Source organism: Pinus tabuliformis, chromosome 6 (assembly GCF_031772625.1).
Source record: "Pinus tabuliformis cultivar Carrire ecotype Pingquan chromosome 6, CPIR1, whole genome shotgun sequence".
Taxonomy (NCBI): domain Eukaryota; kingdom Viridiplantae; phylum Streptophyta; class Pinopsida; order Pinales; family Pinaceae; genus Pinus; species Pinus tabuliformis.
This window is the reverse complement of record NC_142292.1, coordinates 1666214342-1666228766: the sequence shown is the minus strand read 5'-3', so window position 1 is coordinate 1666228766 and position 14425 is coordinate 1666214342. Positions and strand designations below refer to the sequence as shown.

Below are 14425 nucleotides of genomic sequence, written 5' to 3'. Positions count from 1 at the left end.
AATTTTCAAGGTGCCATGATGCAAATGCCAAGTATTTTGTGCCAAATTTCACCGACATCATGACTCTACACTTTATTTTCCTTATTGTTTAATGCAATGCAATCTTCCACATCCAACTTGTACATGTTCTTCACCCGAACCCCAATTTTCTTCACCTGTCCAGTGGCTATGTGTCTCAGGAATGATTTCCCTTTGCTGAAGATCACATCATAACCACGGTCTTCCAAAACTACTACAAAGATGAGATTCTTCTTTAGGCCTAGAACAAACATGGCATATTTAAGGAGAAGAGGAGATCTCAACTCCCTCTAAAAGGTTATTGGACCAATCTCGGTAGCACTGTACCTTCTGTCGTCCCCAAGCTCAATATTCATCTGAAGATCTTTCTCCTCTAGGTCACTGAAAAAATTTCTACACCCTGTCATGTGCAATGAGGAACCAGAGTCCAAGTACCACACACTCCCCATCATTGTGTTGGACATGCATGTGATAAGGGTGAAGTCTAGCTCAAACTATGAAGCCAATGCCTCATCTGCTGCTCCTCTTGAGTTCTTATTGCCAAACATTTTGTGTGAACACTTTGTACCATAGTGCCCAAATTCATGACAATTGAAGCATTTTATTTTGGAAAATTCTTTCTTCTTTCCCCCTTGGTTGGATTTTGGTTTGGTTTGAGATTTCTTCCCTTTTGCCTTCTTTCCCTTTCCAACCATTGCAAAATTTTCGTCATCCTCGCCCTCAGATGAGGTTCCATCTCTGGTATTCTACCTGATCTCTTCCTTTACCAAATTAGAGCACAAACGTTCCCAATTTAGTAATTACTCCCTCCCGTTCACCGAGTCTTGGTAGCTATGCCAACTTTTGGGAAGGCCTAGAAGAGCTAGGCTCACCAAGTCATCTTCTGCAACATTCACACCAACCCCTCCAAGATCATCATGAACTTGTGTAAATATGCTGAGATACTACAGAATAATGTCATTCTTTTGCATCTTGATGTTTCGAAGTTTGTCTTTGAGGGCCAATTTTCTATGACCACTGTTATTCTCGAACAACTCTGTCAGCTCCTTCGTTAATGGAGTTTCTTTACCATGGATATTTGAGACAATGTGGTCTCACATTCCCTCCAAGATTATTCTCCTTGCCTTGGCTACATCTTTCTTCCATTGGGCTAGGGTATGGCATTAAATTCCATTGGTTTTCCAACATCTCTCTTGACGTATTCTAGCAAGCCATTGTCATCAAGTACCGCCTCCGTGCGATCCTTCCATGCAATGAAATTTGAGTTGCCTTCCAAGGCATACTCTAGTCTTAGTCCATTGAAGGCCATTCTCCGAACTCTGAAGAGATCCTGCTACACTGAAGCTACAAATTCAAACCTCTTGAGAAACAACTTCAAAATTCCTATTCTAATGTGAATCCTGCTCTGATACCATGTAAAAATATGGTGATAGAATTGCAACTTATCAAAAAATTTAATCTACTATCAAGAGACACAATTCTACTCTACTAATCTATGAAATTCAATTCACAATTTAGAACAATAATATCAGACACGTAATAATAAATAACACACATGCACAATATTTTTCTAGGGGAACCCAACTCGGAAAAACCCCTCAATTCTCTTTGCATTAATCAGATGAATAGAGATGTATTACAATTGCTTGCCCACACTGAGCACAACCTACAAGTGAATAACCTATCTCTCTACTCAATGAGATGCTCTGACCCAATTTTAGTCAAATTCTGCCTTTGCTTGAGCCCCTATTTCCTTGTGCAAATCCTAAAGAATCAACCCCTATTTTTTTAGGAATTTTCCTCCAATTGATTGCACAATTCCCAAGGTTTGATCATCTGACTACATGCAACACCTGTACACTCAAACTAGTTTACAACTGCTTGTTACACTACCTTGGAATCTCCACCACCGCTGAGGAACATGAATTCCTTGCATGCACTAGCTATTTTAGGCTAATTGCTCAGTTAACTAGATGATCACTGAGTTATACTGTTGTCCCACTACACAATTGACCTTCCACTAGTTCCTCCAATTGTTAGAACTAGTTCAACTGAACTCAACTAGATATAACTAAACTGGATTACTAAAATTTAGCAGTCACACATGCTTAACTGAACTCCAAGCCCTCTAACTCGAATACTGAGCTAACTGAGTGCTAAGAGCCATGTCACACAAGTTAACTACATCCAAGTTGTCTGCTAATGTGGAAATTCGAATTTTCTCAATTTGACCAAGGCAAAGTCAAATTGAGATTTTCTTGCTACACTTCTCGACACTATGATCGTGCCTATCAAAGGTTCCTAGAGGTCATTCTTTGCATATGGAGGCAGGGTTAATAGAAATAGAGACATCAAATTTGGTGTCCACATACAGAGAAGCATTTTTCACGCCTTTTGTTTAGTGCCAGTTTCATTGTGGTGCTTCTGGGGGACTAATATAGGGTGCTAGATGGGAAATTATTAAGAAAATTAACATAAAAGTATTTTTCATGCCACAAAGGTTTTGGATTGAAGGACAAAGAGGTATGGTTCATTGCTGCTAAAGTGCTACGACATGATGGCATAAGTGGAGCCATGTTGGAATACAAAGTGATGTGACAGTGCCATGTGGACACTCAAGTTACAACATGGTAGATGTGGCAAGGTTTAAGCATAACTTTCAATCCAGGAGTCAGATTGGGTTAAAATTTATATAGCCACAAAGCTCTCAATGAGTTGGATGCGATTATGCTATCCAAAGTGCATTCCTCATACTTTGGAGAAGAAGAAATTTTGTAACCTCATCTCCATGATGAGACCATGGAAGTTGGGTTAGTTAAAATACCACCTTCCATTCAACCTGGATTAATCCAAGAGGGTGGGAGGGAGTGTTACACTAATGGTTCTATTAATATTTGGCTAAAATGCTCCTTTAATTCCTATGTCTTCGCTCATAACTTTCTAGACTATGTTTTATTGCTAATTTCAGATAAGAGATTCTAATTTGATTCCTTCTGTTGAGCATGGAGTTATGAATTTTTTTAAAATTTCTATCTCCTCCTTTTAACCAATGGAATTTTAATCTATGTTCCCATAGTATTATTTCCTATTTCTCTATGGTTTCAATCTCCTATTTGAGATGCTCCTCTCAAACTATTTACTTTGTAGTTTTACCATTTAGAATAATGTTGGCCTATAGAGCTTACATGTTGTTTTCTAGCTTTTCTTTCTGAAAGAAAATGTCGCCAAAACTTCCATATTCCATTTTTTCATGTGCTACCTAACCAACTTTAATTATTTTCATTGAAATTGATACATTATAGATCCTTAGTTGGTCCTTAATGCTTGAGTAGAACTTTGGATCATCCAATCAACACTTTTCAGGTTTGAATCGACCAGGCTTAGGCACCAATGAGCTTTTCTAGTATTGCTTAATATACTAATGATTAGAGCCTACATATTTTTTCTTTGGCTGACATCCTCTTTTGGAATAAGGCTTTAGTCACGAGGAAAAAAAAATGAAAGACCCTTCCCCAAATATACAATCTGCATTCACATAAGTCAGGATTATCGTGAATTTGCGGTTGAGCCCAAACTCAAGGTTGATCTGACCTTTCATGTTACATCAAATGTTAACCCAACATATGAGGGCATTTTCCCAGTAAGAGATGGTCATATGTGAGGAAGGTTACTTACATACATGAGGGTTTCGTTTGTTTTGGCCGAGCAACAGTAATGGAGCTTACCGGCCGAGTCTCTGCCGCCAGATTCATCCTTATCAGAGTGTTGTCCATCCACGGGCTCCTTCCACCCGTATCAGACGAGGGTTGACTGGGGTTAAGTGGCGTTGCGATCGTGTCCTTGAAAGAGCCCCTGAGGGTTGATTGGGGGACCGTTGCCCTGCGATAGTGTCCTTGAAAGAGCGCTTGTCAGCTTGCGGCTGGGAGGGCGCCACCATATTGTGGTGGAGAGTCAGCGATCGGTTCACAAGGCTGCCTGCAGCGGAACAACGATGGCAACGAAACCCTAAAACAAGTAGGGTTGCAGAGCCCAAGTTCCCAAAGCATTTTCTAATCCAAGAAACGCATGTTTAGGGACTTGATAAAATATTAATTTCGTGATAGTTATTGAAATTTATAGAGTAACTTAACTTGTATGAGTACATTTTTTATTTATTCTTTTTCAAATTTTGATGACGTGAGTCATTTCAAAACGAATCAATTTCTTGGTTATTTTAATGATTTAAGTTACAAAATCTTTATGGGCAAGTTAAATAAACTAAATTTTATTAGTTAAATAAAATTTTAATTAAAAATTTTATCCACTTAATTTGGAATCTGGACCAGCAGATTGATTGGGCTGCGCAAAGAATTAAAACATATGAATGTGTAATCTGAATGGGCACTAATTCAAATCATCAAGTAAGGGCAAACGTAAAGTGTTGGTAAAGTTTTGAATCACGAATCTGTGTGGCACTTTAGGGCGATACGAAAGCTATACATTTAGAAAAAAACCCTAAATTTAGGGCTATACGAAAGCTATACATTTAGAAAAAAACCCTAAATTCATGTTTCAGAAACTGAATCGATGCAAATTTCTATGACCTATGAATAGTAATTTACGCCTGAAAGTCAAATGGATAGCGTTCATTTTTGAAAAATTATTTTGCATTATTTTATATAACAGCGAACCAGTGTCATGTGATTCCTTATCCTTATTCATCGTGAGCGAATGTAGAATGAATCTGACAGTTCCGTTTGTCAATAAATCTAATTGTTTGGTGATAGAATTGAAATCCGGTAAGTTATTTGTTGAAAATTATTGGAATATATTATTAAATTAAAAAATAAAATCTCTGAGCTGAAAAGTGAATAGTGAAGCATACAGAAGGGAAAAAAAGAATAGGTCTATCTTCCTCTTGAGTGAGATTGAATAAAATTATCCCTTACACTTTATTAATTATTCCTTATTTCATTTCAAACTAATACTCTGTTCGTTGTGTATCTTAATGAGAAAGCAAGCCTTCAATGTCATTTTTGTGTTTCACAATCCCTTCCATGCCTTTAGAGTTGGTTTTTGTTTCACAGTGCTTTAATTTTACAACACACTATTAACTTTTGTGGATTATGACATCAAATAAAGGCAAAGAACATGATACTACAGACACATAGATTGGCAAATTGCCTGTTGATTGCGACTATTTCATTCTTCCAATAGTTTTTTGTGTGCTCATTCATTTTTCTCATATATTTTTTTGAGTTTAATTTATTTGTTAATTAAATTAGTTTTTATTTAAATAGATAAAAAAATTCAAATACCATAAATAAAAGCATGTATTTTATAATTTTAATATTTATTATATAATTTATAGAAAATGAAATAACAGTTTTTAGTAAATTAACTATCAGTGAGTTTATATCATAATCATATAATTGTAGGTAAAATTAACATTTAGAGAATTGAATTGATAATTTAACATGCTCACCTATAAATATATAATAAAATAATAAAATAACAGTTAAAATAATTAGATTATACATATTTTACACAATCACTTTTACCTTGGCCTCCATAACTTTTACCTTGGCCTCCATAAACATATAATGAAATAACAGTTAAAATAATTAAACTATACATATTTTACACCATCACTATTAACTTTGATTGGTGATCAAGATTATCAATTTGAAACACTTATAATTAAACAATCTCAGGTAAGAGCTTACAGAGTAATTCCTTTACTCAATCAGATATGGAGATCGCTTTCGGTCACACACAATTTAAATCCTTGAAATGAATAACTCTGAAACCTTGCATTTATACAAACATGCCATTATATATTATATAACTATATTTTATTATAAAATATTTTAAATCAAATTATTACATTGAAAGAAATAAGAAGCTGCTTTTACAATCCCAATACTAGGGAGAGCTGTAATTTCCATATTTGGTATGGAATATGAAGAGCTGTAATTTCCATATTTGGTATGGAATATGAAATATAGTATAAGTGAATCAAATACATTAACTAAAAAAACATACTAGCCCATGACTTTAGTTTTAACTCGATATCTAAAAAAGTAACATAAAATCCGTAATGTAAAGCCAGGGCCATGCTGATGTCTGCATTGTTGCAATTATGGGACTCACTGATATGTATATGACAACAGCTCCTCGTTAATAAATGAGGATGCTCAAGGTATCAGCATGTGATGTAAAGGCAGATGCTTGCTCCTTCACTCTCTGCAGTGAATATATGTAGTTATCCACCACAAGATTTCCTCTGAGTTTCGTCGTTTTAGCTGATGTTGAATGAAATGAAAGGAACATGCAAATTTCTACAGGACTTCCATGGTTTCAAATTTCAATCATGGAAGAAACAGTAGAAGAACCAAGAAAGAAGAGACGGCCAAAACCTGGAGATGATTGTAGAAGGAGATATCAGTACAAGTTTCCTGAGAATGACATGGTCAAAGTTAGAAGTGTTTTCACAATTTTGTTCTTTAAGCTAATGCTGAAATAATGTACACAGATGCAACAGAGGGAAAGAAAACCAGAGGAAAACTACCCAAACATACAAGTTTTTTAAAAAATTAAATAAAATATTTATTCACTTCGAAGTGTATATAGAAAAATATAGAAAAGAAAACAGAATGAGAATTGAAATGAAATAGATCAGCATACCTTGGCAAAAGAAATACTGTAGTATGGAGTATCAGCAGAACCAGTGGGAGAACCAACTGACACGGCTTGTTTATTACCAATAGACAGTGATCCAGTTAATCCCACACTGTAAACTTCAATTCCATTTGGCTCAAATAGCCCATAATTCCTCTCGGAGGTTGGGCCAGGCTTCATGTCTTCATTGAATAATGCAAATAGGTAAGCCTGCAAAACAACATTGGGCCTCAAAGGAGTCCCCTTGTTCTGAGCCAGCAGCTGAAGCAAATTCCCATTATAAGTCTGTGCATTCTGAAGAGTTGCACCTGCTTCATCGGCATCACCGTTTGAAGGCCATCCAGTTTCAGTGACTATGACTTCTAGATTAGGATATCCTAGTGCAGATAGTGCAGAATAAACTGCATCAACCTGTGCATATAACATGTTCTTATAGACAGCATTATTGTTCTGGTCAACGACAGCACTTGCATTTGGTTCGAGTAGTGCATAATCCAGGGGTATCTGGCTTGGCTGAGCTTTGTATGGAAAGTATGGATAAGCATTTATGAAGAAAGGAGAACCAATCTGAGACAGGAGAGCCAAAAGCTGTTCCATTAGGCTCTCCAGACCTGGTTGAAATGAACCAGCAGATGGTGGATATGAAGTCGCAAGTACACCAAGAGAATGGGGAGTGCTAATTTTAATATTCGTGTCCGCACCAATGCTGACTAGGGCCGAATGAATGTTTTGCATTGCAGGAACTAGGTTTGCCATTAACTGTGTGTCAGTTCCTGTGTAAACCTCGTTCCCTACTGCTATACCTGTGATCTTTGTGGCTGGTAAGTAAGCTTGAATGTTTTCATTGACCCATTCAGTGGCTGAGTTTGGATCTGTCAAGTTGCCAATGATTTCATTTGCCACTCCAACAATCAATTCTATACCAGTGTTTGCAAATGCTTTCAGGACTGTCGCATTTACAGTGTAGAGTTTTATTCTGCCGATATTGCTGGTCTGCAAAAGACCCACTACTAGTTCCGGTGGTGGCAAGTCGTCTGCAACTTGTCCATAGTTGATTCCTGTTGTGGTGGCACTTGTGCTGGACAGAGCATTTGAAAGAGCCAGTCCTGAAAGATTTAACGTAAAGTGTAAGATGCAGTATGCTGATGTAAACAGAAATGCAAGAATTAAGATAATTTCTATAGACTACGACAAATCCCGTTGACAGTGGAGGATATGTCCCATAGATTACTGTGCAAGGCACCTCCAAGATGCTGCCTGTTGTGGCACAGTTTTTATCCTTTCGTTTCACTGCCTATCAGAAAGACTCTCAGATAATGACATATGGAAAACCTTTAAAGCCATCATGAGGACACAGGTGTTAACATCCATGTAGTTATGTTTCAGCCCCTTTCCTTTTGTTTCACGGCCTATCAGAAAGACTCATAAAAGATGACATATTGAAGACCTCTGAAACCAGGGGGATAACATGGGTGCCCAGAGTTATGTTTAAACCCTAAACGTGTTTTACCAACTCTGAAAGCCTAAAAAACAATAACAACAAAAGCTGTAAGCTTTTGGAGGAGTGCTGTGGATGGTTAATATCATGGACTGAAACCATGTTTTCTCTTTTCCTGTACCTTTGCATCAATAATAAATACTTTGAAAAGGAGCAACACTTGCAGGAGCCAGTATCTCTTGAAGAAGGCCTTCAGTTCAACAAATGTAAAATGCCTAGATTTGTGAAAACACTCTTCATGGGAATTCATAGCCAACAATCACAGTGCCCCAGTGTGAACCTCTTAATCCACTGTACAACAAAATAAGTACCTAACAACATAGCTGCCTAACAAGCATAGACTTAGAAGTTTGCGACCCTTTCAAACTCAAAAGCTAAGGTTCTCAAACCTTATTTAGCATGAAAATCTAGAGTTACAGCCATGGAAAAGGAAAGGATTTATCTATCGGCCAAATTAACAAGACTTAACTCTAAAGGCGTCAAGGATATTTGATCCAATAACTTCTTGACAAACAAAATACTTGACCACAAAAACTCGACCAACCTTTAAAACTTCATAAGTCTATTCTGGTATCGTGCGGGCATCGCTGAGGCTATGCCTATGCATATGCAGGCTAATGAACAGTGTTCATGTTTTCCTCTTTCTTGGCTCAATGGATCTTCGAAGGAGCAAAAGAGGGAAGAAGACTGGGATTTCATGGTCTTCCATTGAACAGCAAGGCGCATAAAATTGTCCCAACTTAACAAACCATGCAAGGTCTCTACAGCAGAATATGCAAATAAAAAGGCTAAAGTCAGAATGAAAAAGAACCGGCACTACCCGAATTGCAGAAGATATGCAATCAGTAAAGATGGGCGAGAACATGGGTGCCTAATTACTCTAGAGTAATGTTTCAAGCCTAAGCTGCGCCAACGTAAAATAAAAAATTGAAGATTCATTGGGTGTAAGCAGTGCTTTGGAGAGTAAATATTTCGGACTGAAACCATGTCTTGCTTTATCTCTACTTTCATCGAAGAGAAATCTTCTCGAATGGAGCAATACTGTAAGGAGCCATGAGTATCTTTTGTTAAATGAGACCTCCTGCTTCATTACGGAAAATGCTAAGACTCGTGAAGATGGTCTTCACGGGAATTCATGGACAACATTCATGAAGATGGCTTTCATGGGAATTTGGGAATTTATAAGACAACAGTGATGGTGTTCATGGGAAATTGGGAATTTATAAGACGACATTCACAAATGGCCAGTGTGGACCTCCTGAGCCACAGTAAGAACATGGATATTTGATAAGCACAAAGTTACTTTTGTAAACTTTGGACAACATTCATGAAGATGGTGTTCATGGGAATTTGGGAATTTATAAGACAACATTGATGGTGTTCATGGGAAATTGGGAATTTATAAGACAACATTCACAAGTGGACAGTGTGGATCTCTTAAGCCACAGTAAGAACATGGATATGGATATTTGATAAGTACAAAGTTATTTTTGTAAATTTAAACTCAAAGTTTTCAGTTGGTCTAATGGTTAGGTAGAGATATTTGGTCTCAAATCTTCTGGTCGAATCCTTAACAATACTATATATACTTGAAAGTTGCTCCAGACATGATTTCTTCAATTAAAAAAACTTAAACCAAATATCTAAGACGCTGAAGAATGCTTCATACAGGAAAAAATGACAGGGCATTGAGAAGTGCCAATCCAGTAAGGTCCTAACCAACGCTTCTTGACTCTTCCATTAAGAATCCACAACGTGAGAGAATATGCAAATGCGAAACAAAACGAACAATGCAAACAAACATTTACCAGACAGCAAAACCAGAGCCCACAAGCAGCTCATTCCTAGACTTCCTCTGCCCATTAGTGAAACTCCCATGGCAGCACCCTCTACGTGCCCAAATTTTCTCGCATGCAGAAAATTGCGAGAAATTAATCGAGTGGGTCTTGCTGGTGCTGTGATAGCACATATGCTCTTGGCAGGTACTCAATATTGCACAGCGTTAGTGATAATGGTGTCCCTCCACTGGACAGCAACTGAAAGGGTGAAAGCTGGGCAAGAATTTTTCAGGGCTCTTCTATGGATATGAAGCATCCAAAATTTGATAAATGACCAGGAATTTGCAAACTTGGTAAGGAATTTGTGAAAATCAGAGATGTAAGTCACCAATGTCTAATTCAATACTAGACATAGAATAAATGACGAGGAATTTGCAAACTTGACAAGGAATTTGTGAAAAACAGAGATATAAGTCACCAATGTCTAATTCAATACCATACATAGAATTTATAGGCAACTTGTTTGGGCTGTGGCCGATTCGAAAATGAATCATTAAGCAATTTGATTCAAATGTGAAAGGGTAGGTAGTTAAATCGTTGGAAAATAATATTGTTATTGTAATGTATTCCGTTACTGTATTGTATTTCAAAGTCAGTGTAAGTGGACAAATCTGTGGGTAACTCTTTTTTGTTTAAATTTTTATTCCAGATGAAATATCGTGATGTTCTTAAACAAGGTAGTTATTTAAAATAAACTCAAATGAGCTATTTAAAATAATTTTTTTTTTTTTTTTTTTTTTTATAAAGGAAGTTGTGATCAAATGAGTTATTTAAAATAAACTCAAATTTAAATTTTTAAGGAAGCTATAGATATTTTTAGAATTTTGGAAGTTAAATAAACAAATTTAATAAAGGAAATTAGAGATATTTTAAAATTTTGGAAGTTAGATAAATAAATTTAATGAAAAACAAATTTAATTAAGGAAGTTGAGATATTTTAAAATTTTGAAAGTCAAAGGAAGTTGAGATATTTTAAAATTTTAAAAGTTAAATAAATAAATTCAATGAAAAATAATTTTTTATAAAATCTATAAATTTAGTAAGAAGATAAATATTTTTTTGGAAGAAAATTTAGAATATAAAAATTTGAATTTAAAAATGGTTGTGCAATTGTACAATTATATATATATATATATATATTCAATAAATTTAATAATTTATCAATTTGATAAATACATGGAGTGGATGAGAATTTCTATATTATCTTTATGAACTTGTTATGAGTTAAATGGCAAATGAAAGCAAACAAGCTTAGAACATTAATGTGAGAAAGATAAACAACAGGGACAACATGGTTGGCTAGAATTCAAATCTTAGGATTGGAAGCTAGTTACATGGAGTTCAATGCTTTTACAAAAATATATGAAACAAATAACTTCAATATTAAATGCTCTAACTATGATCTGTTTTTGCTTTTCTCTATTAGAATTTGGTTATATAATTTTTGGTAAGGTCACGGTGTTTATTATTTAAAATGTGTTTTTGAATGCATAAATGACTTCACAACACATTGGACTTTGGTGTTTTTGGAAAACCCATGGAGCATTTAGATTATCAAATTTCATGCCTCATACTTGTGATTTTAATAAAATTGACTAAAAAATATACCTAGAAAAGAACCAAAACATTACCAGTGTTTTTTTTGATGATTTCTATTTGAAATTTAATTAAAATTTTATTGAAATAGCAAATTTAAGTTATTAAATCTATATAAATTGAGCGTGTCAATATTTGTTAAGATTCTAATTGGATGGCCGCCTTCATCCTTACCAAATCTTTGTGCATAAATTTGAACTCACGACACATGGATATTATGCTAAAGAAAGGAGATGTTGCTAGAGCTAGAGTGCTACTCTGGTTAATTGTAAAATTGCAGCGACGATGAGTAGGAGGTTGTAAAATGGAGCAGTGTGTAATCTATGTAAGGAGACATGTGTGCAACACTTTTGAGAGAAGCAAGAAAAGCCTAGGACAAAGTATGGATCGAGCAAGGTAAAGAAGCCGAAAGAGTGGTCGAGAACGGATGAAGATGGAGTCAAGAGTGCTAAAGTATAATGAAGGAGCTAATGTGTAATGAGTGAACACCCGATGGGTTTTGGTCGAAGGCATTTCCCTAGGAAGTTGTCAGACCTAATGTTCTAGAAAACATGTTGCGTGGGTGCACACATAGTTGTAAGGCCTTAAGAGCTTGCTCAAGCATACATGTAGTGTAAGTGGCACATGGAGTCATCAAGCTATGGAATGGACCATTTAGAGAGATACCAGGGTGGCAGGTGTACTCCTGGCTTGAGGGGGAAATGTGAAAGCATAGATGAGAAGGTAGATGAATGGGACTAGGTCAATATCTCGGAGTCAAGTTTAAGAGGGGGATTGTCAGGGTGGATGTGGTAAACTTGACTTGGTCAAGTTACCCATGATTTTGGACTCCAGGTTTATGGTCACCCATGGTTTTGCCCATGGTATTCATCTCTAATTTAACTTATTTAAATGTTGGAAATATCAATGTTAATTTGTCTCAGTGGCCACTAGGAACAAACAACGATGTCTTTTGACACTACCATCTCTCTCGGTCCTATGTGATCCTAATAATTCATAATATGCATGTATTGATTTTGATGCCTTCTCACATGGCTTATGTCAGGTACCCACCCAACCACTATTGTAGTGACCTCAGAGTCGAAGTGACAATCACACTTTGTGATTGTTTCCTCCTCCACCTCACGTAATTCCTGTTGGACCTCGATCAAAGTTTGCATGTGGAGGAGCTTCGGTGAAGATTAGGCTCTATTTCTTGCACACGATCCCCAATGCAAACCTTGCCCACTACCACCACGACAAAGTTGGCCCGCAAACAAGTCATGTTTCTTGTTTTGAGAGAGATCGAGACCAATGTTGTCCCAAACGACAAACATGAGAGGCCCAGACCAGAAGAACCAAGATATCTTAACAAACTATAGCCAACCACAGTTTGAGAATGTTCTAGGGCACTAAGACTTACAACAATTTCCATGGTCTCCTCCAACTCATACCACCAAACCAGAGGAAGGAACTTCAAGAACCCAAATTGAAACCAATGATGGGTGTGAGGACGCAGATCGGGAGGGCTAGTCCAGCAGCCAAAACACTCCCTGCTTGAGCATTTAAGAATTACCAAAGCCAAATTGACAAGCAATGAAAACCAATATGAACCAAAGTAGGTGAACTTTAGGAACCCCCAAATCCAATACCACACACGGGAAATTATATCTTATACTTAACTTCTTGCATTAATGAAATACCATAAATTGCAATCATTAAAAAAAGTCGTGAACATGTTTTCTTTAAATGAATCTTGAGATGACAATGACTACTAAACCTTCACCCCTTGCTTTCCTTATAACTCCATTAAAATAACAGAACATAATAATTTTATTAAAAATTTTATCGACAAATTTAAAAAAAAAACATAATAGAAATAAAACATAATAACTTCATCTAAAAATTATTTCATCAGATTAAAATAAAAATAAAAACCACAACCATTAAACTTGTGCAAAATAAAACTGTTTTATTTTCATTTTTATAATAAAATAAAAAGGCAATTTTATATTATGCGAATCATGATCAACAATAAATGATAATAAAGCTCGATTAAAACCAGCATCGAATTTGACGACTTTTGCGACTAAATCTTATCGGCTGGCGGTGAGATCCGATCGTTATTGAATTGAATTGAATTTAATATTAAAATTACTTTTAACGTCATACTCATGACACGTAGATATTATAATAAAGACAGGATTTGTCACGTCACGAGAGAAATTTTCCCAATTTGTCGGCGGAAAAGTGCAAATAGAGCCATCTATTAGGTTAAAATGTCCACGTCGACAGAAATTATTCGTCTTTACAATGCATGCGCAGAGGTGGAATTACGAAAGTCTTATTGTTTTTTAATAAATAAAAGAAAGAAAAGATTATATTTCGAAACAGAATATTCCCATGAACGATTAAATTAAGGGCTGTGATCCGTTTGCAGAGTCATCGGAAATCTGATAGTCCGCATTTGATTCTTTGCGCGGAGGTGCTGATGACACATATGAGCGATGAATGAACGCTGGATTTGGCCCCGGCGGTGGGTCACATTGTGCAGATTTTTACGAATCGTGATAGTCATATCTCTTTTGCCCTTTCGATTTTGTATATATGAAAACGTGACATAGTGGTGAAGGTTCTATGCCATGCTTCTCATTAGAGGCAGATAGGATGTCCCTATAGGGATCAAAGAATAATGATTCATGTGGTCATTGTAATTCTCTAAATTAATGGATAGTTATGGTTCTCTAAACTAAAGAAACATGATTCATGTGGTGATTGTAACTCTCTAAATTAATGGATAGACATGGTTCTCTAAACTAATGGATATACATGCTTC

At 36.1% G+C, this 14425-nt stretch overlaps 1 protein-coding gene and 1 long non-coding RNA gene across 3 annotated transcripts; one reads left to right on the top strand and one right to left on the bottom strand.

Moving 5' to 3' along the window:
- Positions 1 to 3462: 3462 nt before the first annotated feature.
- LOC149265348 (uncharacterized) lies at positions 3463 to 14154 on the top strand. The gene is made up of 2 exons (XR_016251109.1): positions 3463 to 4032; positions 14030 to 14154. It is a non-coding gene; the product is annotated as an uncharacterized LOC149265348 (long non-coding RNA).
- LOC149265349 (glucan endo-1,3-beta-glucosidase 11-like) lies at positions 5831 to 10486 on the bottom strand. Of its 2 annotated transcripts, none has more exons than XM_089429317.1 (3): positions 9985 to 10486; positions 6685 to 7784; positions 5831 to 6416 (listed from the first exon to the last, which is right to left on the bottom strand). In XM_089429317.1, exons 1-3 carry the CDS (start codon positions 10052 to 10054, stop codon positions 6369 to 6371), a joined length of 1218 nt encoding a protein of 405 aa, XP_089285443.1. In that variant the 5' UTR covers positions 10055 to 10486; the 3' UTR covers positions 5831 to 6368. The 2 variants fall into 2 exon arrangements, with proteins under 2 accessions (XP_089285443.1, XP_089285439.1); XM_089429313.1 differs by having other exon boundaries at positions 5831 to 6455; positions 9985 to 10483.
- Positions 14155 to 14425: the final 271 nt, after the last annotated feature.